Genomic DNA, 22,162 nt, shown 5'->3' on the forward strand with positions numbered 1-22,162 from the left:
AAAGGCAACAAACAATACTTGCAAATTATATGAATAAGTAGGAATTTCAATATAATAAATCTATATGATAAGATAAGAACATAATATTATTATTGGCGGCTTTCTGATTAAAATCGAACCAACTAAAATCAGTATTGTTTCTATTTTAGGTGAATAACCACACTTGATTCATGGCTAGAAAGGACAGAAACAATCATCACGGTAAGTTAATATAATGAGTCTTTTATACTCAATTGAAAAATTAATTTTTCTTCTGCTTGAATTTATCGGGGATACACAGAATGTTTCTTAAAAGTAAGTGTAAAACACACAAAAGTGTTTGCCTGTGATGAAATTATAGTGATTTTATCGATTTTATTTGAACAATCAGCGCATCAAATTGAACAATGAAAAATTTAATATTATTGTTATTTAGTTTATTATTAAAAATTCCTAATTCAAATAAATGATTCTAAAAAAGTTGAAAATGACAAATTGTCCTTTAAGTGCTAATTTTATTACTGTCCTTGCAGAGTTTATGTATGTGGGTGTCTAATCGATTGTTATTGATTTTATGCCTATAACACCCTTTTGATTCTTTACTGATGTATTTGATGGGACATCTGAAAATGTCATTTTACCGTTGCCACTTTCCCTTTTCTTCAAAACGGCAATATTATCAGGAAGATTCAACAACGTTTTGGTTCGTTAAACAGATTATTTTTGATAATCTAGTTATACATTCACTTTTACTGTTTAAAGTTGACAACTATTTTGTACCATACTTTTAGGTTCTTGTTTTTTAGTCCTAAAGAACCTTTTAATAAAATACGAGACATCGACAGATTGAATAGTCCAACTTCTATTTTGTTCTAAAAACTGATGGATTTCGACAATCAAATACAATATAATAACTTAGGATGTGTATATCAAAACAACAAAGGTGAAATGCAATGTTTTTACTACTTTTACTCAACATTATCACAGATAAGATTAGGCAGGTATCTATGTCACTTTCGCTGAACTTCCTGTTATCATTTGATCATTCAGTTTATTAACTGTAAAAAAATACCATGTACTTAACCTGGTACAGGCTGATTGACGTCGCTCCAAATGAAAAAATCAGTTATTTGTACAGAAAGTGACTTAAACAATTTTTTATTGTGAAATAAACAGGTTTAAATCACGTCTTTTATCCAATATTTTATTAAATTTCAATGTCTTATATTAAAAAAAAAACTAAAGATACAGTTTGTACACCTGTGTTTGTTTACCTACATTCGTAAATAAGCAAATGACATCCAGAGTGATTTAACATTTTTTTAAACCTCTAGTGAATTAAAAATTGTTGAAATCGTTGCTGAGCGTTGAATAATTGACTAATAATAGGACAAAATTTAATAAAAAAATATATTAAACTTTTAGATACTTTTAAAACACCATCACCCTGTAGTTCTAGTAGTAAAGTCCTAAGTTTTTATCAAATACTGATAAAAAAATATGTTTTTACTTTTAAATATACGTTATAATCCATATTAGTCTAGATAGTTGGTTAAATCACTGAATTATCATAATGCAAACTACAAAAAAACAGCAACAAAGATCGCTAAGCGATAACAACAATAATTCATTGTTTATTGTTGAGCTGAATACTTTTATTGTTTTTCGACACATTGTGACATTGACATATTTAATATTTCCACATTTGTTCATGCCATTCAGTGTGGAAATTGGTGGTGTTCATGTAGGAATATTCGCGTGACCTGAATATTGACTCTTGACCTATTTGTCACGTAAAGTTAAGAAATCGACCGATTCACATCGTGACAAGGATTTTTTGTTGCCTAATATTATTAGTAATTCGGAAGTCTAAGAATTCAGAAGTTTGGAAAGCGACAGGCTTTTATAATTCTTTAAAGAAAAAGAAAATTTTAGCCCATAATTATTGTGATATATAGAGTTCAGTAAATAATGTTTTAAATAAACTCCAACTTTCTTGTGACTTCCATAGGAACGCTAGACATGTTAAATAATATTAACCGGCAACACAAAATAAACAATTTTACCACTTTAAAGTATACAAAAAGTGGTAAACACCGTCTATCACTTTTATCAGAGGTAAAACTAGTTTAACATAGGTACAACCAAAGTAAAAAACACCACAACCAATTCCTAAATAATCGGTTTCTACTACTCTCTTCGACTGCCTATCCGTAATTAACGGATATTGGTGTCCAGATTACCAAATTGATTTATGTCGTTTGAAGTGTGTAGGTCCACATTTCGTACGCCTCTATTTTGTTGAGAGTGTTTACCCTTAGCGTCCAAGCCTCCATCCCATAGAATTGACCATACCTAACATCTTACATCACATGGGTAGTGAGAGGTTTAGATTTGTGCCATTTCTATTCTTCTTATCAGAGTTTCAGTTTGAACCAACACTTTAAAAAGTATCTGTATTGCGATACCTGCTCTTGCAAGTTGTCAATTTTGGATTATAAATGAAGCGTTGTTATAAAGAATTTAGTTTTATTCGTGTTAATATTTATTCCGAGTTCTACACTTACTTGGCTTGGTCGGTTATACATTTTTTTAAGTTCTTCAGCATTGTTAGCCATCAATACAATACACTGTTCACTTTTACTCCCATTTTTTGTTCTTTGAAGGTTTTTTCAAATATGGCTTTGGAGTGTAGGTTAAATAACAGTGGAGACACAATACACTGTTACCGCACGTCTCTTCTTATTTCAATATCTCCTGTAATGTTTTGTGTTGTGATGTTAGCTTAGCTGTCTGATGCCACTATAAGTATTCTCTTAATATCTATAAGTATTTTGTGTTTAACACAATTGAGGCTTTTTCCTGGTCTACTAAACATAAGAAGACTCGTAGTTGATGTAACGACAATTCTGTATTAGATCTTGGATACCAAATAGTGCTTCTGAAACCAAGCTTATATTTCGTTCACATTTATTGTATCTTCTGTTATGTAGTATTTTCAAGAATAAATTAAAAGTATGGTTGGTAAGGTTTCAGTCTGATCTGATTGATGGTCTATCTATCTTCTTGCATACATCTTCTTGGGGAAACTGATGATTTCAGTAATTTTTTAAGGAAGCAGTCGATATCGTATATGATCTCAAATATTAACTAATTAAAATATTTTTATTTTCCACTTTACTTAGCTAATTTTCTCCCAATCATCGCCAAAACAAGGCGCCTGTCTTACTCTCGTAATAAACCATCCTTTCTCTACTTTCCGAACTTTTACACATCTCCCAAACTACTCTCGACGAAGGGAAAAGCCGATCCATTCACTCTTCTCTTCCATTCTAAACAAAAACCTCTTTGAGCCGATCAATCATACAGAATATTCAAAGCTTATAGCACATTCTAGATTAGGCATTCGCTACTTCCATTTCATCACTCTATTCTTCCAGAAAAGGAAGAATAAACTAGGGGCTAAATCCATTTTCCGCTATTTACCAATAACACTTGCCACCAGCACCAACTTTCTTGACATTTCAAAATTAACATTCTTTTCAGATTATTTAAATATTTTAATCAGTTTCCATCCAAGTCCATCAGAAACAATAGTAATTTTTACAAGTGCAGTTCTGTCATGAAGGTCCACTGCCATACTTTTCAATATTATTGTTACTTCAATGATTTTTAGAAAAACTTTATGCAGCAAATTAGAAATTTTATTTTCAAAATATCACAATTTTTAGGATTCAACCCTGTGTCTGTTTTTAACTACTCAAAATCAATGTTGACAACGAAATTGAAGGCTATATATTTTATATACATATTTTTGTGGTTTGTTAACTCCATCTAATTAACGAGCTTAAAATACCTCGGTTGTTCAAACTGATAACTTTTTGTATTGTTCATATTCCGATAATTTCAGATCTTTATTGCGGCAAAACTTAATCACCAGAATGTTTAGTGAGTGCGTAACGAACCGAGCCTTTTAATCAATAACAATATATGACTTACGCTTGTATTAAACCTAGTTGCCGCAAATTGTTGGGCTACAGTGATTGTCTCTAAAATAAAATCGATTTACATGAGCACCGGATATACCGTTAAAAGAGGTCACCGCTTATATCTCTAGAACTTTAAATATGATATGATTACATTAAATTTATTTAATGTGTCATATTTTAATGTAATCATATTATTTTTTACATTGCCATTGTTGTGGTTATCTACTCAATTTCCTATATTTTTAGCAAACTGACTTTATTTTTCATTAGTCTGTTACTCATTTTTATTTTCTCACCACATTGCGTAATAATGCTCTATATACTATAAATTTGACAAAGACCTACTATTTTTTGTCATTAGTTTATAAGAGAACTTATAACGTACTTTGTCCACAACCATTTAAAAATCCATTAATAGCGAGTTTGTTGATAGCTGAAGCTTAATGAGGGTCTTATAACGTTAGAGGGAATAATGAACTTGATCTTTGATTGATATGGAAAAAGTCCTCTGGAAGTTATTTCCTTACGGTTTTATCTTTCGGATAAGTCTAATATGTGGAATGCTTTCTGATAGAGATCTCCATGCTCTCCTACCTACATGCATTCCCACTCCAACTCTGTTGTTAGCCATTCTCCAAGTACTCTCTACCAAGTATACAAGTATAATTACGGAGTAATACTATTATCCGTGCTTTTATGACCATTGTTCCCAAGGGACATTTAAGTAACAAAGGCTACCATAAAAAGCGTCTTGAATGGAGTAATAATATTATTTGCAAAAGTACACTGTGCGTTTCCAGACCTTAAAAATACATATTTCAAGGTAGTTTTACCATAATTTTTATAGCTGTTTTTTTTTGAAGCAAATAGCGATAAGAATTGTTTACTTAAATTCATTGCCGTTTTATTATTCATTTCATTTATCCCTCATTTTGATACACAGGGAACAAAAAAGTATAAATACTACTTTTACAAGACTTACACTGAATATTATGACAAAACGACCCGCAGGTTTGAACATTAAAGTATTGACTTATTTTTTGAAAATACGTTCCAAAATGTCAAATTCATGTTTACAGAGTGGATCGATTTTTAACATCTTTGAAGCTTCTGATGATGCGGAATTTCTATACCCAAAACATGTGAAGCGCGCCTTTAGTTTTGAAAAAGTCTTTAATACATTTTAGTGGAGATGACTACGTGTTATTCTCCCTTTGGTAACTGTAATTGATTTGTGATTTTATACCCTGGGTGAAACTGTCTACTATTCATCAAAACAGTCCAGAAAAACAAAAAAAATAGTAAGTAATCTAGCCTAACCTGCCATAGAGAGAAATATTAAAAACACTGCAGTGGAACCATGAAAAAGAATAGAAAACAAATTTCTTTCTTTATTTCACTTTAACTTACATTTCTTTCTGTAAGCCTGTCCTATTTAAATTTCTATTTCTATCCCTATCAAGCTACACAGTAGCTCTGCTCTATACTAGTTACCCACGAAAATGCGTCTTTGATTCCGTCAATTATCAAGTAGTTTGAAAAGAAGTACTTGATGTTGATATAAAGTCAAGCTCTGCAAGAGTAAAGTCAAATCAGGTACCTATTCTTCAAGTATTTAAGTTGTCAAGTCAACTCAAGTACTTCTTAAAAATGTCAAGCCAGGTACTTAACTTGACTGAATCCTTGACTAAATATGTTGCCAACAATCTAAATTTAGTAGCTCGGTGTTGCTAGACCCTCATGAATTTAAAATTGACTCACCTTTATGTCAAAAGTCATGTTGGAAGTGTTTGATAATGTCAAAAGTATTTATAGTAAAAAATAAGTCAGTGAACAGTTTATGAAGTTATTCCATTCGATTATACACGCCAACTGTCTCAACCTGGTGGTTTGGGAAGTTTTCTAGAGTGTCCTAAACCAGGTGGTGGGTATAAGCCAATTAGCCTGCTGCCCACGCTGGGTAAGATCTTGGACAAGCTGGTGAATAAAAGGTTGACAAACTGGTATGAGAGGAAGGGGAGGAATAAGCAGTTTGGGTTCGGGAGGTCGAAGGATACGGTCAACGCTGTGCAAGAGATGATATGAAGGGTGGAAGAGAATGATAAGAGAGGGTGGCATGTGTTGGTGGTCACGCTGAACCTGGAGAACGCCTTCAATATGGCGTGTAATACCATAATTGTGTCCTGTCTTGTGAGAGAGGGAGGTAAAGAGTGGCAGAGTGAGTGGGGGGATATAAAGAGGATGTCCGTTAGGTTCTGCTGGTCGCCGGCTTGTCTGTCAAAGAGATAGACATAGATAGGATATGTATGGGAGTGTTGTAAGGAGTGTGAAAAAAAGGGAGAATGAGGTACAACAAGGCCAAGACCAAAGCGGTGTTCATGAAGCTGGGGGGCAGAATTCGACCTCCGATGGTGAAAATGGGAAATGAGAGGATCCATTGCGAGGAGTGGGTTGACTTATTGGGAGTGAGATTGGATAGGAAACGTCTGTTTGTGGAGTATGCAAAGGGATTGAGAGCGCGAGTGAGTGAGACGGCAAACAAGCTGACGGGGCTTTACCATAATAAGGATAGAGTAGACAAGCATAAAGTTATAGTGGAGAGTTTGGAGAAGGATGAATGGGATGGAGAAAGAGATTCACAAACTGTGCCAGTGTTGTGGAGAACTTTACGGGGGTAGCGGTGGTGACCTTAACGGGGGTGAAACGGGTAAAGTGGGATGGGAGAGAGAGAAAAAGCAGAACTGAGCGCGATGAATATGAAGGAGTGTAGCGGGAGAGTATGAGAAAGGGGTGTGTACAAAGTGGTAACACACTATTGGGTAGTTTGGTGTATGCTGCAGGGCCCTAGCCTGCACAGGGCAGTTGAAAGAGAGAGAGGGAGAGTGGCCGAGAAAAAGTTAGAAAAGTGTATGAGGTGTGAAAGAAGGTTGTAAGAAATAGGTTGCCGTTGACCTTCAAGGGGCCACAACTCCTCACGGGTCACGGCAACCTACGAGGGTATTTGCAGAAATATAGGTTGAGAGCGCAGGGGGGTGAAGAGGAGTTATGCGGGAAAGAGGAATCTTGTGGAGCTCTGTCCAGCATAGAAGGGGGGAGGGGTTTAAATAAACGGGGAAGGGGTTAAAGTGGTAAACCATTGGGGGGAGGGGGTCATAATTGATGAGGGATAGCTAGTCAGCCAAACTTTCAGGAGGAAATAAAATGATGGGGAGCGTTACCAGAATTTAAGTTTAATTTTTGTTAGGAATTTAGTTAATATAGGATAATTTAGTTAAATTTGTAAGATATGATATTTTTGCTAAATAAACATCTTCAACCCGCCTCGGTTTTTGAAGAAGTGGAGGCGTTGGGGTTCTCTAAGAGTGGTTTAACTAGTTAGTGGGTATCAGGATCGGTTTAAGCCCGATATTATGTTATTGTTTTTGCACTCAAAAGATGATAGTAAAGACCTCGTTTGTCTGACCAGATTGGCACGAAATATTTCGGTGATAAAGCACGAAGTAGTTTGTTTTAGTTCGGAGACAGAAATTCGTTCAGAAGTTTTGTTTTGAGTGGTTTGTATCATTTTATGCACACTTCAGTTCATTGTTGTAATTAAATGTTAATTTGAGATGTGCCTGCTCAAATAATGCATTCAAGTATAATTTTCCTTATTTCTATGATTGTAGAAGAGCAAGATGATGACGATAAGTCTGCATTGTTAGAACTGTTTAGAAATATGTTCTGATAATAATACAGAACTGAAAATGTTTAGCTATGAAAGAGGTTTTTGAGACGCTCCATAACGATGCAAAGTTTAAAAAGTTCCTTTCTTAACCCTACACATTTTGTGCTAAACTAAATAAATGTTGATCTCAAATCAACAAATATACATAAAATTCATGATATTGCAGTTTTTGGCTTTGTGGGCCGTTTTGAGTTTGTTGAAATCAAACGTCCCGTGGTTTGGACGAGTTTTAGGCAACGAACAATCGCCTTCTGCTCCGAAGTTTCGTGCCGTTCTATTATACGTATCACCGAAAACGATACGAACTTTTTCGTGCTAATTTACCGAAATATTTCGTGCCGATCTGGTCATACAAACCAGGGCTTAACTTAATTATGGCCACCCTGTTTACAGGAATTTACAAGGCGACCAAAAACCAAAAAAAAAAACAGGTAATTTTAAATGAATTTGCGCTCTAAATAGCAATGTTATGAGTATCTGACGCCACTGCATATCATTATCTATAGATTACTACATAAGCTGTAAAGATTAGTACTGTTATCAAAAATACGATTTTAAGCAGAGTACTGTGAACCATCATTTTTTATCTGTAGATAAACTTCGTAAAATGACTGAATTTTGAACAAATATTTGGTTCATGCTGATATAGACCCATATTGGATTATCCTGATTTGGGCTTCACATTGAGTTGTCACTAGATGTGTAGTCTCTCTTTTGCGCATTTCCTATTTTAACAATTTAAACTGCGAAGGTAGTGCCAAACAACAAAGTAAATAAAATTGCTGTAAAGTGGCGAATTGGTTTACATAAGACAGACAGTCGTTCGAAAACGAGCATATAAAATGAGATAATCGCGCTTAAATTACGTTTCACGACTATAATCATAACCATGTCTCAGGAGTTTGGTGATCAGTTTTACGACGAGCGAGATGATTTTTATGATAGTAAGTCATTTGTTTTTTGTCAAAGAAATTCAAAAATAGTTACGATTATATTTTTTCGATAATAATTATTAGTGACGTATTTGGTTTGGTTAGGAAATAATCAAATTTACTTGGTTTCTATTGGTTTCCATTGTATCTTGAAACCTAATCTAACCTAGAAATTTTGTAAAACTAAAATGATACAGAATGATACTATGTTTTTAGATTTACAAAATTTTGGTTTTGGTTTGGCAATAAGTGCTTTACAACGTTGCCAAAAGTATCAAAAAGTGTAGTAATCATAGGTTGTCAAAACTCTACGTCGGATATTACATTAACACTTACTGTATTACCTTATTTTATTAAGCTTTTTTTAATACTATCTATTTTCATATGGATATTACATGTATAAAAATATATAAAAAGGAGACGGCACCTGGACGGAAACGAAAAAGGAGATCTTACAACTTCTCCTAGCAAAACACTTTCCAGGGGAAGGCGGTTCGAGCGATTTGGAGGTCAAGGTCTGCCCTAATGGATGGGACTGGACCACGGCCGAAAGAGTTGTTAGTGATAAGGCTATCAACTGGTCGGTTTCGCAATTCTGTTCATATAAAGCCGCAGGTCCAGACGGGATAATTCTAATGATGCTGCATTCGGGCCTAAAGATCTTACTCCCGTTTTTGAGGAAGATCTTCAGGGCCAGCGTGGCAATGGGATATGTCCCAAATGAGACAAAAAAAGAGACTACACCGAGCCCAAATAATCATTTAGACCTATCAGTTTAACGTTCTTTCTCATGAAAACGCTGGGAAGGATAATAGACAGGACTCCGCTGGATAGTAACCAGCATGCATACAGGAAAGGAAGGTCGGCAGGAACGGCTCTCCATGCTCTGGTGCAAAAAGCTGAATAAGGATTACAAGAAAAGGCGGTCACATTGGTCCTCTTCTTTGATGTGGAGGGGGCATTTGATAAGGCCAGAACAAGCAATATCTGGAACGCTCTCAAATTTAAAAAAGGCACCCGTTTCAGTTATAAACTGGGTCCGGAGTGCCAGGCCCGTGGTAGCGAACTGCACGGCCAGTACCTGCCCGGGGAAGAACGGCTGATGATCGGAGTACAGGGAGGCAGTTGTCTCCTGAGGCGGCTAGACCGAGAGGGCTTCTATGCCTAAGCCTATGCGGACGACGGCCTAGTTCTCGTCAAAGGGAAATTCCTGGGCGTCGTCTGCGAGATAATGCAATGCACAATGACGTGTAGGATAATAGAGATAGAGATTATCAGTTAATCCTAGCAAAATGGAGATCATGCTCTTTACAAAGAGAAGGCAAATCAAGGATTATAGGCCATTAAGGATAAATCCCAACCAGAGAAAGTTGGGATAGTAGGTATGACTGCTTGAGAAGGGGTGCAAAGCTGGTACACCGATGGCTCAAAGTCTTCCAATACGGGATGATCCGGGGCTGGAGTGTACCGACAAGACACCAACAAGGGCGCATAATTTTCGCTGGAGGGAGTTCAGGGGAAACGAGCGGGCGAATGAATTGGTCCGGCTCGGGTCTTCTGAGAGTCCAATAACTGCCGAACCTCACATAGGATTAAACAATAGACAGGTAGCAAGCGCACTAAGTGACTGAGCGCTCGAAGGTACCACAGAGACGTGAAGAAAGGCGGAAAGGTGCAGACAAGCCAGGGAATTGATTGGAATCCCAAGCGACGCCAAGGCAACATCCAAATGGTTGATGTCAAAGAGTAGCTGGGCCTGTTTGTTCACAATGTGCAACGGCGCAGCGGAAACATTATATCACCTATTAGGAGTCTGCCATCGCTGGTCGTTTGTTAGCAGGCGCTTTCTCGAGGTCTCCACACTCTCTTGCAGGGAACTGTCTTCCTTGGAGTAGGAACGGATTCTTGCCTTCGTCAGAGAGACGGGACGTCTGGGTCGCGTAGGTCAGGGGTGGTAACGTGGGGTGGGTTTGAGGGGAAATGGCGAAAAGGGCTTTAAGGCCTACAGTTCTTGAGCATTAAAGTATAGTATACGTTTTGTGCTGATTACATCCAAGGTTTCCTATATCAGCTATAAGACAATCAATTAAAAGACAAACAGTATCAGAATCAAAATGCAGATTGTATTGGATCTGAAATGTCTGTTAACAAGCAATAAAATTCAATTTTACTGTCTCGGTCGAGTTGATGATATTTGCGAAAGTCTAAATTTTAATTCTATTATGAAAGAGTATGCTAAATACGTCATAGCACGACATGTTTCTGATTATTTACGCACATTTCAATAATAATGTTTTTAATATGCAGCTCCACTGTAATGTATCATGTGGCAAGAACTTAAATGATTTCTTCTTCTTCTTCAAGTACCTAACCTATTTGTTCTGAATATTGGTGATCAATCTGGCTATAATGAGCTTGTTTACGGCTGCTCTGAATAATTTATGATGTGATTGTTTTGGAAAACCATGTTCTTAAGCTGATCTCCTGCACCTTCCGGCTCCTCTCTTGCCATATACCTTTCCCTTCCCTTCTCTCTTCTTAGAGAGAATTTCCTTAAGAAGCCAGTTCAGATATTTAAATTTGTATACTTTTTATAGTGTTCATCACTTTCCTTCATTTGCTCATTCTTCCTAGTAAACTCATTACACACCCTGTCTACCGATGAGATTCTAAGAATTCTTCTATCAAGCTTTTTTCATCTTTTAACATCAAGAGTTCTGACTTTGATGTTTAGGTCCAAATTGTGGCTTTTAAAAAGTTTTGACATTTTGATAAAGGTTTGTCTTGTTTTTTCTATTCTGCATTTAATCTTTTAAGAGTAACTTAGCATTGCTCATTAGTTATATATTTCCCAAATAAGTTAATTTAGACACTATTTCTACTGAACTCTCTGTGATAAACAGTTAACAGTTTCAAATGTTCTGCTTAGTTATTATCATGAATCTAGTTGCACTTGTGTTCAGTTTTAGAATATATTGTTCACTAGCACCGTTTATCCTGTTTATCAACACATATAACCCAAATATACTGTCGGCAAGTACTAGAGTGTAGGGTAGGAGTGTAGCGTATCGAATGTTATTGATACGTTTTCCGTTCAGCATGATTCCGTGTACGATGTTTCTCAAAGCTTTCATCCGAGTATAAGTTGAAGATCAGGGGAGAAAGAATACATGCCTGTCTACTCCATGCTGTATGGGAATGACATTATTCTGTTTCTCTGTATTAAGTTTTATGGTGGCTAAAACGCACATCATCACTCCCCAAATAAACACAAATGAGCACCACATTTAATTCGTCTAAATATTAATTATTATGATTATTACTATATTTGTAGATATTTTTAATATAAACTGAAAACTTGATGACATGATTTGATGTTTTTAGGGAGCCGAGACGATTTCTATCCAGAATCTTACCAACCACTAAATAAACGATCATGCACTGACGTCATCTGTTTACTGATCTTCGTGATTTTTATTGGCTGCTGGGCAGCGATTGGTGGATGGGGTAAGCTAAACCGTCGTAAATTTATATTTTCCTTATTGACTTATTCGAATTACAGCAATCAGTCATGGGGACACTAATAAGCTTTTAGTGCCCACCGATTCTTATGGATTCAGATGTGGGCTCGATGATGTAGTAAAAGATCGCCCGTTCCTGTTCTTTTTCGATATCACTCAATGTTTGAGTACAACTGCCGTTGTCCTAGGCTGTGATACACCACAGGTATAAATATGTTGTAATGTTATTCCTCTATTTGTTTGAGACCTGGTACTTCAGTTCAGAACAATTTTATTCACAAGATAATTTCTATAGAAACAGTAAAATTGGACGCTACTATTGGTCAATTCTCTCATTTCTATAGAAATTATCCGAAGAATAAATTTGTCTGAAGAGAATTAAAACCCGCGTATCAGATTATTCGGAATAGTTTAAGCTAGCTTTGTATATAAACGTTCTTGCGTGAAGGCCTAAGGCCCTCTTCTCCATTTCTTCTGTATCCATTCCCATATTACCATTTCTGACCTTTGGCCGCCCAGATGTCCCGTCTTCCTAACGAAGGGCAAGGATTCATCGCCACTCCAAGACAGATCCACACTGTGAACAAACAGGGCTATCACAAATTCCTAGTAGAAGCAAATGTCCGTTCAGTCTGTCTGTCCACATTGTTCTGTCAGAACTAAAACCACAGTTTTTGAAGGTCCAACGCCTTAAATCATTGACATCAACTATTTGGATGTTTCCCTGTTTCCCAATGAATTCTTTAGCTTGTCTGCATCATCTGATCGACCACTCTGTAGTACCAAGCGTCCAGTCATTAAGTAGTTATTGGGCTCTGAGAAGTCCCGGTCCTTCACGGAAACTCCATATGTGCTCCGAATGCCTTGTGAGTCATATTAGATAGGACTGGCAATAAAATGCTGTTTCGGATACAACACTATTTCGATTCAGCAAGCCACATTTTTGGTAGGTATGATTCCGCTACATATTCTTATAGACGAGATTCATAGATTAGGGAGCAGAATGAAGAAAGACTAACGAATAAGCGAGTAACCAGAAAATTATAAAAAATTGAAGAGCGAGCAATTACAGACGTTTAATGACAGGAGAGCTGGTCTGATTCCGGCAGCTGCTGTGCGGCCTAAACCAAAAAACTCATAAAGAATCTTCAAAAATTGAGAGGAAACATGGAGAGATATACTTCTATCTTATCCAGGTGCTCACAGAACATGGTTCTTTCCAGTCCTTTCTAGAGAAGCAAGAAGCTACAGAATGTACGAAGAGACAAATTAGAAGAACCCTTTGCGTACATGGCTAACAGGACGCTCGAAAGCAGAGGGGGATGGAGAACTGTGTGCAATTGAAATATTGTCAGTAACCGTTATATGGTTGCAAGCCAGTTAAAATATGCATTATTTTTCTACTATTTTGAATTACACTGGTAATACTCTCTGATTACATAAAATCTGATGCTATAAATTGTGTTGTATTTGTATCTTTACTTACTGAGATTGCAAGATAATAGAGTAACATATTAGACTTAGAAGCAAGTATGTTCAAAAGTAGTAATAATATAATTTTTTTTTTCTATGATTTTAGATATGTGTGGAAAGCTGCCCAAATTCAGATTTCTACTATACCGACGAGGCTTCTGTAACTGAGGATGTTTATAATTACTGCGATTTTGGTTACGATACAACAGCAGCGAAGACTTACAACGCAACCAAATGCCCTCAATGGTACCTTCGAAGTGAAAGCAGTAAGTAGCTTTTAAATATACTTCTAAGGAATGTTTTTATTCTTTTATAGAATTTGGGTGTTAAATACAGAGAATCATTGCACGCTATTGATCTTAATCAATTATTTCAAAGATGTATGCCCGAATTTCATAATTTTTTTCTTTTTGTAACAATAGTTTTAGGAACAATCCCAACTGTTAACAAAATGTCGCCGAAATTGTGTGACATTTTGTGGTAACGGCGAGTGGTGTACTTACTTACTGGTAATTACTTTTAAAAGACCTAGGTTGATACCGATAAAGCTTTATTTCAACATTTAACACGTATAGGCAAAGTAAATTTTAAATATATGGTCACGTGTTGAAAGGGGTGTTGGTAGGGGTAGAAGATACACCACAGTGGCCATGGATGATTCTTTATTACAAGGCCCCAAGGCTTGATTAAAGGTTTGTACAGCATTCTTGAGTATTCAAACCGTAAAAGACTTCTGGCCTTAGTTTGACGTTTTGATGGATAGTAAAATGCTTTCAGTACTTGATTTGACACTCCAAATTGTCTAAAAACGCTTTATGCAACACTTTTGACTGTTCAAAGATATAAATAATCTTCTCCGGCTTTAATTTGACAACTTGAAGACAGTAAGAAGTTAAAAGTCTTTCAGTAGTGATTTGACAACAAAGTCTTAAAAAAAGCTTCTAGACAGTATGTTTAACTGCTCAAAGACAGATAGAGATTTTCCGGCTTTTTTTGACAACTTGAAGACAGTAAAGATGCTTCCTGTTTTTAACTGTTTTCCTTAATTTTCTTTTAATATTCCAAAGGCTTGAGGAAGGCTTTTTTGGTCTATACAAAGAAAACGTAAGCCCCCTGACTATAACTTGACATTTTAGAGACAGTTCGATGCTTGTCTTGACTATCCAAAGTTATCAGAAAAGCTTTCTGATAATTCAAAGAGAGTAAGAAGCTTACAATAACTGCTTTATTAACGGTTTTGGGACAGTAAAAAGAATTTCTTAAATGTGTTTTGATCCCAATGCTTGAGGAAGGCTTCAGACATTATTTTTGACGATGCAACGACAGACAGAAGCCAAGAAGAAGATTATTTGAAAACTTGAAGACAGTAAAAAAAGCTGCCAGTAGGTAAAATGCTTTCAGGAATGATTTGACAATTAAACGCTCTAACAAAGACTTCAAGGTAGCATTTTTAACTGTTCAAAGACATAAAGAAGTCTTTTCCTGCTAATTTGACAACTTGAAAACAGTAAGAGGCTTCTTGTCTTCAAGAAAGTGCTTTCCTGAATTTGTTTTGACATTTCAAAAGCCTGAGGAAGGCATTTTTGTTTATACAAAGGCAATGGAAGCCCTTTGTCCATAGTTTGACATTTTAGGGACAGTTAAATTCTTCCAGTAGTTGTAACAACTTTCGGACAATAAAATGCTTCCTGAATTAACTACTGAAATTATCGGAAGTAATACCACGAGAGCTTTAAAATTACCGATAGTTTACCATGATTTTCTTACAAATTTCCCTCATCTTCTTTCTGAAAACTTTGCTGATTCAATGTTTTCCGTGAGCATTATACCGACAGGTCAACTCATTTACTACTTAGCAAGGTTCTCTGTTTTTAACATCAAGTTCTATGGTATAAATAGTTATAAGTTTCCGCACTTTGTATGAAAGTGAAATATTATTTAAAGTAATTATCCCATAACTCAGTGTGATCATATTTTTTTGGTCCAACTAGTTGCATACAGGTGCATTTACAACGTAGCTGATATAAAACGATCCACGTGGAAAATTTCCAAAAGTGAAGGTGATGAAATCATGGCGATCAAGAAGTATTTAAATTCTGTCCACATGTGGTTGAGTCTGACTGTCCATAATGGAATTAGCATCGCTACCCACAATGAAAATACCCACAAGGTTTGAAATCATACTGGTGGCAGTTAGGAAACACTATAATAGTTGCTACCTAACTAATGAAACTCTGCAAACTAATAATTTTTAGCTATTAGCATAGAACTTATTAATAATTTTGTAATTTGATTACCTGTAGCACCTAGTCTTGTTTTCTTTTTGCAGTTCAGAAACGATGTATTCCACTAGTAGGAGAGTTAAATAATAGCACAATTTTAGAGAACCTTAAAGAGCTGCTCGGAGAAACTGACGTAATCTCTAAATTAACGCAGGCCATAAGCCAAGTGCAATTATTAAGCGACATAGAACAGGTTTAAAATCTTACTGTATTTATTGTGAGTGTTTCAGTGTATGTGCTATGTATGTCCAGCATTAACAGTAACAACCAAAATATCAGCTCGAAGCACGGAAGAAATTTTGGACTGGTTGAAATAATTCGGATGCAATTTTTTTATTTTTTAGCAAAGTGTGCAATTTTCTGTGAAAAAATGCTAATTCAGTGAACATATTTAAGTTTCTTGTTTTAGGAACACTTAAATACCCTCTATGACCGACCACTCAGGTCATACGTATCCAAATTGACAGTAAACATAATATAATACGGCTTTTTTGATAACTATTTTGACAGATGAATCCAAGAGAAATACAGGGTGTCCGTAAAACGTCGTTGATGTTAATCGCTCGTAAATTTTTTACATTTTTAACATAATTTCATCGATTGACTGTATTTTTCCTTTAGTCGGTCGCTCTCAAAGTTTAGCTGCCGTTGGACTCCTTCACTGATAATCTCCCAACATTCGGTCGTACATAAAGAAGACTAGCTGATCTTTTGCCAATGAACTCGTGAACTGTTCGACGATATGGTAACAGGGAAAATTTTACTTATCTCAATCATTGTTATCCATGATTATCCTCGCGTAGTTGTCAAGCGTCCTGTTGAAACGCCGGTGCACCATTCCAATAACGGTCCACCATTCCTTCTGATTGTAAATGTAGTGAAGTAGTTCTGTTTTTCTTAATCTCCTCTCCTATGAACTCGACTCCATGGGTACCTCGAATCTGCAAAGGAAATTGCCTACCAGAACTCCTGTTATAGCGTCGTTTACCTGATTTCGTTGTGTACACTTTTCGCCACTGGCTGAAGCAATAAATTGACCTCAAAACAGCATTTTCCGCAATTTGTTATATGAAGTGATCCAGATGTCCTGTGCTACTGAAGCCATCCACGAAAAGTCGGCACCAATCTTCTACATTTGCTCGGCTGCCAATTTCACTATGGACTTGTTATAAGTCATTAATTCAGTTTCTTGGAAGATCTGAAATAGCTTTTCATATGTTCAGACTTTCGCATTTTTCTCTTTTTCTGTGGCACGTTTCATTTCTGAAGCTAATAATGAAATGTAAAATAAAGGAAAAAACACTCATGGCTCAAGAATATTAGAGATTGAACAGGCCTAGATGCGCACGCACTATCAAGATGAAGATGTGTTTGACAGGATGGTCGTGAATATCCATTAACTGGATATGGCACCATAAGAACAGAAGGTTACTCACATAATATGCCTTAAGGTTCTTCTGTTGAACAAATGTTCAACCCACAAGCACTTTTTTGTACAAAGCGTCTTCTTGTCGTCATAACTCAGTTCCACTAGTTGAAGCTGATTCAAAATTTAGCGACTCTACTCCACTTTTCTTATTGTGTTGTATCTTGCTGAATTAGACATCCTTTTGCAACGTAACTTTCTTTGAACAACTTTGACAGTCTTCTGTATAAACTTCGTATCAGTGTTGCCAATCTATAGCAGTGCTGTACTATGTCCGACTTTACGAAAAACCAGGAAGAAACAACCATTTGGCATCTCGCTGGAGTTGTCCTGCTGAAACTGAGATAGTTATATTTTCGTATTTGTTGATGGAGCTTGATAATTGCCTAGCGAGTTTTGCCTATGAGAACTGGTTACTATTAGGGTGGTAAATGCTAGTTTTTTTACAGTCTTGCAATACCTTGAAGTCTGACTAAACTTAAAAGGTGCTTCAATTAGACTTCTGTATATTTCAAAATTCAATCCGAAAGTAACGATATGGAAATCCGATAAAGTGTTAAACACATACTCTTATTCTCTAAAGTAGGTATTGACTAGTCCAATATTTCTTCTGCAAAAGATGATATTTTTCAAAATAATCGTACTATTTTGGCACGTCAGCCTCGCAAATTTTTATTATTTGTTTTTGGATGTTTTTTGTGCTTGATGTGGCAGTTTTCAGGTTGCTAACAAGGTAAAAGGCGTTGACAAGTTGAAAAGTTGAAGATGTTTTCATAGTATTATGATACGCCTTCGTTTAAATGACATTTCATATTTACCTATTAAATTAAAACTAATATTAAAACCTTACTGTAACGACTTTTGGCACCTATATGTTGAGTATGATACATTATAAGTATGAGAAAAATGTATTATACACTCGATGAAAGGCAACTGTCGATACCATAAACTAAATAGGGTTTTGAACATAATACATAAAACTGAAAGTCGATCACAATTTAGTTTATCGATCTTAGAATAACTCTCATATTCAATCTTCAACCGTTTTCCAAATATCTGAAATATATCTCATCGCCTAACATATATGATTGGTATACTCTCCAAAGCTTCAACTAACATTCAGATTTCTTCAGCTAACTTTTAGGTTAGAGATGTTAAGAACTTAGCAAATAATCTTCTAGGAGAAAATACAAACTGACATCAGCAATTTTTCAACTAAATAATCATTGATTCCTTATATGGGTACTAATAATAGACATTGTAACTAAAATATATGTTTCTAGCTATACTACCTCTCCAATAAGATTATTTTCGAATATATTTTTGCTTTGCATGTTGCTTGTTTGGCTTTATTCTATTTAGAGCATACAGGTATGGACAATTCAAAGTTATCTAATGGCAAAAAGATAGAATCATTGAAATTTAAAGTGTCACTGGATTTGTTAGTTGGTCGCATGACCAATTCATCAGAAACCATGATTGATATCATGCGATCAGCTGTCAAATTAAATTACTTGTGACTTGAGAAATTCAGTGCCATTGTTACCATTGACTTCATTTTCATTTTAGAAAGAATTTACTGTTGATTTCGTATTATATAACTTTCCATGCCTGTAGATATAATTATGTATACAGGGGTCATCCTTAATGTTTTGAACAACTAATAGTTTTGGTTTTTTATACATTATTCAACCTCGTAACATTAAGGAATATCCCTCTAGTCAAAACAAATTAACAAAAATACAATACATACAACTTCTACCGTCTATCTGTTGTAGTTTGCCCAACAAATTATAGCTGATCTGGTAACTTCTTGGTGGAAAATCCTCGCTGGGGTTGGTTTGGCCCTGCTGGCTTGCATCATTTACATACTAATGCTAAGGTATTATTCCATATACTCAATTATTATTTATAACAATTTTATAACCCGAAATGCTTCTTAGATGGATAGCTGGCATTATGGTGTGGTTTTCCATAGCTGGTGCCGTAGCCGCTTTAGCAGCAGGTAACTTTAAATAGTTAATACAAAGTGTGACAACTTAAAAGTGAATATGTAGGGTCATACTTTTCCTATGCGGCGTGGCAAACGTGGAAAAAGAATTACGAAGAAACCCAATTATCAGCGTCCAAATCAAAACGTGATGCTTTGCTTGCCACATTTATCATTATGGTGACTATTCTGAGTATTGTTTTACTGGTACTACTGTTCTTGAGAAAAAGGATTTTATTGGCGATCGCATTGATTAAAGAAGGAAGCAGGTATGTAACATAGCAAAATAGCAAGTAGTATGTTTAGACTAGCGTAAAAAACAATAAATAGACAAAACCAAAAATTTGTAAACAAAATCAAAGAATTGCCTATTTCGAAAAAATAAATTTATTTATTCTGATCAATATGGTTTGAGTGCAAACAATATGAAAATAGCTGCTTTACTTTGTCTGTTGGATAAAGTTACAAATAGCTACATGATAAGGTTGGTGTGAGGTTCATGATAAGGTTGGTGGTTCTGTGCGATCTCACAAAAACTTTTGACTGCGTTTCTCATAGTCAGTTAAACCACAAATTGAACGAAAATAATGATTATCGAAACATGGAGGAATCTCGTTAATTTATACTTATCAGCTAGAAAGCAAATTGTTTCTGAAAATGGAAAAACATTGGCTTACGTGTCTAGAAAATGCGATGTACCACGGAGCTTGGTCTTCGGGCCCTACACTTTATCTGATTTTTAACCATTGTTTTCGCTCTTTGTGAGAACGTCTAGGCCTCGCTTTCATAGCATAGCACTGGGCGTATTATTGTTTTATAAAGTTACAGTTTTGTTTCCTTGTGGACCCGGTTCTGATTATGGCCGAAATGTCGGTACTTTCTTGGTATTACTGATTTTTTGTTGGATTTCTTTCATCTCGTCCCGTTTGCCGGATATGTTACAGCCCAGGAAGGTAAAGTCATTAGCCATCTCAAAGTGTTGGTCGCCTATTGTCATGTTCTGGCTTCTTTTCCGATTGCTTCGGATCTGTATTAATACTTTGTTCCTAACCGTCGTTCACTTTTAGATCCACTTTTTCAGCAACGCTTTCTATGTAGTTGTATGTAGGTTTCTCTCCCTGATGTTAGGTTTCTTTCAAATAGGTTTATATTTGTATATCCTGCTATTTGGGTGGATTTGTGCCGCAGCGAAGCGTTGGTGTCTACTGTGGTTTTTTTTGCGTATTCTAATGCTAGATTTTACTTATACCTAAATAAAAATTAATCTCAAGAAATAATCTTCACTCATAAAAAAGTTAACGTTTTTGATTTATGATCTTCTTCACCATGAATGAAATCTGAAATCTTCTACTGCTTCTAGAGATGTGTAAAACTCTAGTGTTTTTCAGGATTTTTCATCATCAGATCTCTGACGTGTTTTGCAGCTTTGTCGGTTTTCTCTACAGTTAATCTATATAGAAGTTAATACTTCTAGATTCTTCCTGTGCTGATTTCAACTGATGTTCTCGATTAAAGTATTGCGTTCTCAGCATCATCATAGTTTATCTAATAAGTTGCTGTAAAACATCATTTTGACCTTTTGTGGCCTTATTTGCTTGGTCTGCAATTAGGAAGGTCATTTCAAAATGTTGTAAACTGCTTGTAGATTGGGCTTTTGGTGAATAATTGAGGAAAGTTTTATTTCAAATTCCGCATCCTTAAAGGATTTTTTCAATCAATTTTCATGCTTCTTTGTTTGATTGTTTCTTTAAAGTTTCAGTTGTAACCTCTACCTGTCCGTTTCGGTTTTTTGCCTTCTTGATGTCATCAGTATCTTTCTTAAACTGCTTTACTTGTTTTTGAGTTCTCACCTTCCGAGAATGTTTTTTGTAAACATATTCATTAATTTCTGCTCTTCTGGCTTTGTAATAGCTATTTCTGTATTGGCTTTATCAATAGTCACTAGTAAGATCATTAACAGCATCGTACTTAAAATATTACTAAAATGTAATTGGAATGTGTTTTTGATACATGAAAAATGCAGATATACATATAAAATTATATAAAAAAAATAAAAGAGACCGAAACATCCAAAATTTCAGCAAAATATTGTCAAGAGAATGTATGATTCAATAAAGGGTTATATATTTGAAATGTAATTTGTTAAATGTGTATGTATGGTTATTGCTAATAATTATTCAATTTTAGTTAATCTCATGACAATAACAATTATGTGCATATTATCTATTCTCATTTTTAGGGCTGTGAGTTCAGTGACGTCCGTTCTGTTCTTCCCCATTATTCCGTGGTTCTTGCAAATAGGTACAGTGGCATATGCCATTAGCGTCGGAGTATTTTTAGCCACAACCGGCGAATCGCAGTATCACTATTCTACACTAACGGATAACTGTAAAAGTGCATCCGGCTGGACGGTATGACCCTCTTTGCCCATTACGATGTTAATTAATTTGTTCTGATAAAAACTCGTTTCCAGGAAAATGCTACTTGTAATCCTGACGACTTCAGTGAACAAAAGGATAACTATCCCGCGTGCATTAATGCCACCTGCAAGTTTTCAGGGATTGCTAATCAGGCTTATTATCCCTATTTGCAAGGTTTACCTTAACAAACCTTCTAAATCTTTCATGTTGCTTTACACATTTGTTTCAGGGATAAACGTTTTTGGATTCTTTTGGTTGGCTTTCTTCGTATCAGCTCTTGGACAGATGGTACTAGCGCAGGTGTTTGCGCAATGGTACTGGACAGTTAAAAAGAGTACCTTACCATTTTTTGCAATTACCGCGGCTTTCTACAGAACTATTAGGTACACTTATTCAACTATGACTGCTAACAGATCGATTAAA

At 35.7% G+C, this 22,162-nt stretch overlaps 1 protein-coding gene across 5 annotated transcripts in view; it reads left to right on the plus strand.

Moving 5' to 3' along the window:
* The window catches only part of Ctl2 (Choline transporter-like 2), a 33,613-nt gene that overhangs the window by 9,615 nt on the left and 1,836 nt on the right, over nt 1–22,162 (plus strand). For 3 of the 5 annotated variants that reach the window (XM_081981242.1, XM_081981241.1, XM_081981240.1), the window contains exons 2-12: nt 150–201; nt 12,012–12,134; nt 12,190–12,353; nt 13,728–13,887; nt 15,613–15,791; nt 19,108–19,211; nt 19,273–19,334; nt 19,387–19,588; nt 21,559–21,730; nt 21,793–21,913; nt 21,969–22,122. In XM_081981242.1, coding sequence (XP_081837368.1) covers nt 171–201; nt 12,012–12,134; nt 12,190–12,353; nt 13,728–13,887; nt 15,613–15,791; nt 19,108–19,211; nt 19,273–19,334; nt 19,387–19,588; nt 21,559–21,730; nt 21,793–21,913; nt 21,969–22,122 — 1,472 coding nt within the window. In that variant the 5' untranslated portion in view covers nt 150–170. Of the gene's footprint in view, nt 1–149; nt 202–8,408; nt 8,640–12,011; nt 12,135–12,189; nt 12,354–13,727; nt 13,888–15,612; nt 15,792–15,950; nt 16,097–19,107; nt 19,212–19,272; nt 19,335–19,386; nt 19,589–21,558; nt 21,731–21,792; nt 21,914–21,968; nt 22,123–22,162 lie in introns of those variants that run through there. The other 2 variants (XM_081981239.1, XM_081981243.1) reach the window with 2 other exon arrangements.

This window comes from Ips typographus, linkage group LG6, assembly GCF_016097725.1.
Source record: "Ips typographus isolate SLU linkage group LG6, UJ_Ityp_2.0, whole genome shotgun sequence".
NCBI classification, from domain to species: Eukaryota; Metazoa; Arthropoda; class Insecta; order Coleoptera; family Curculionidae; genus Ips; species Ips typographus.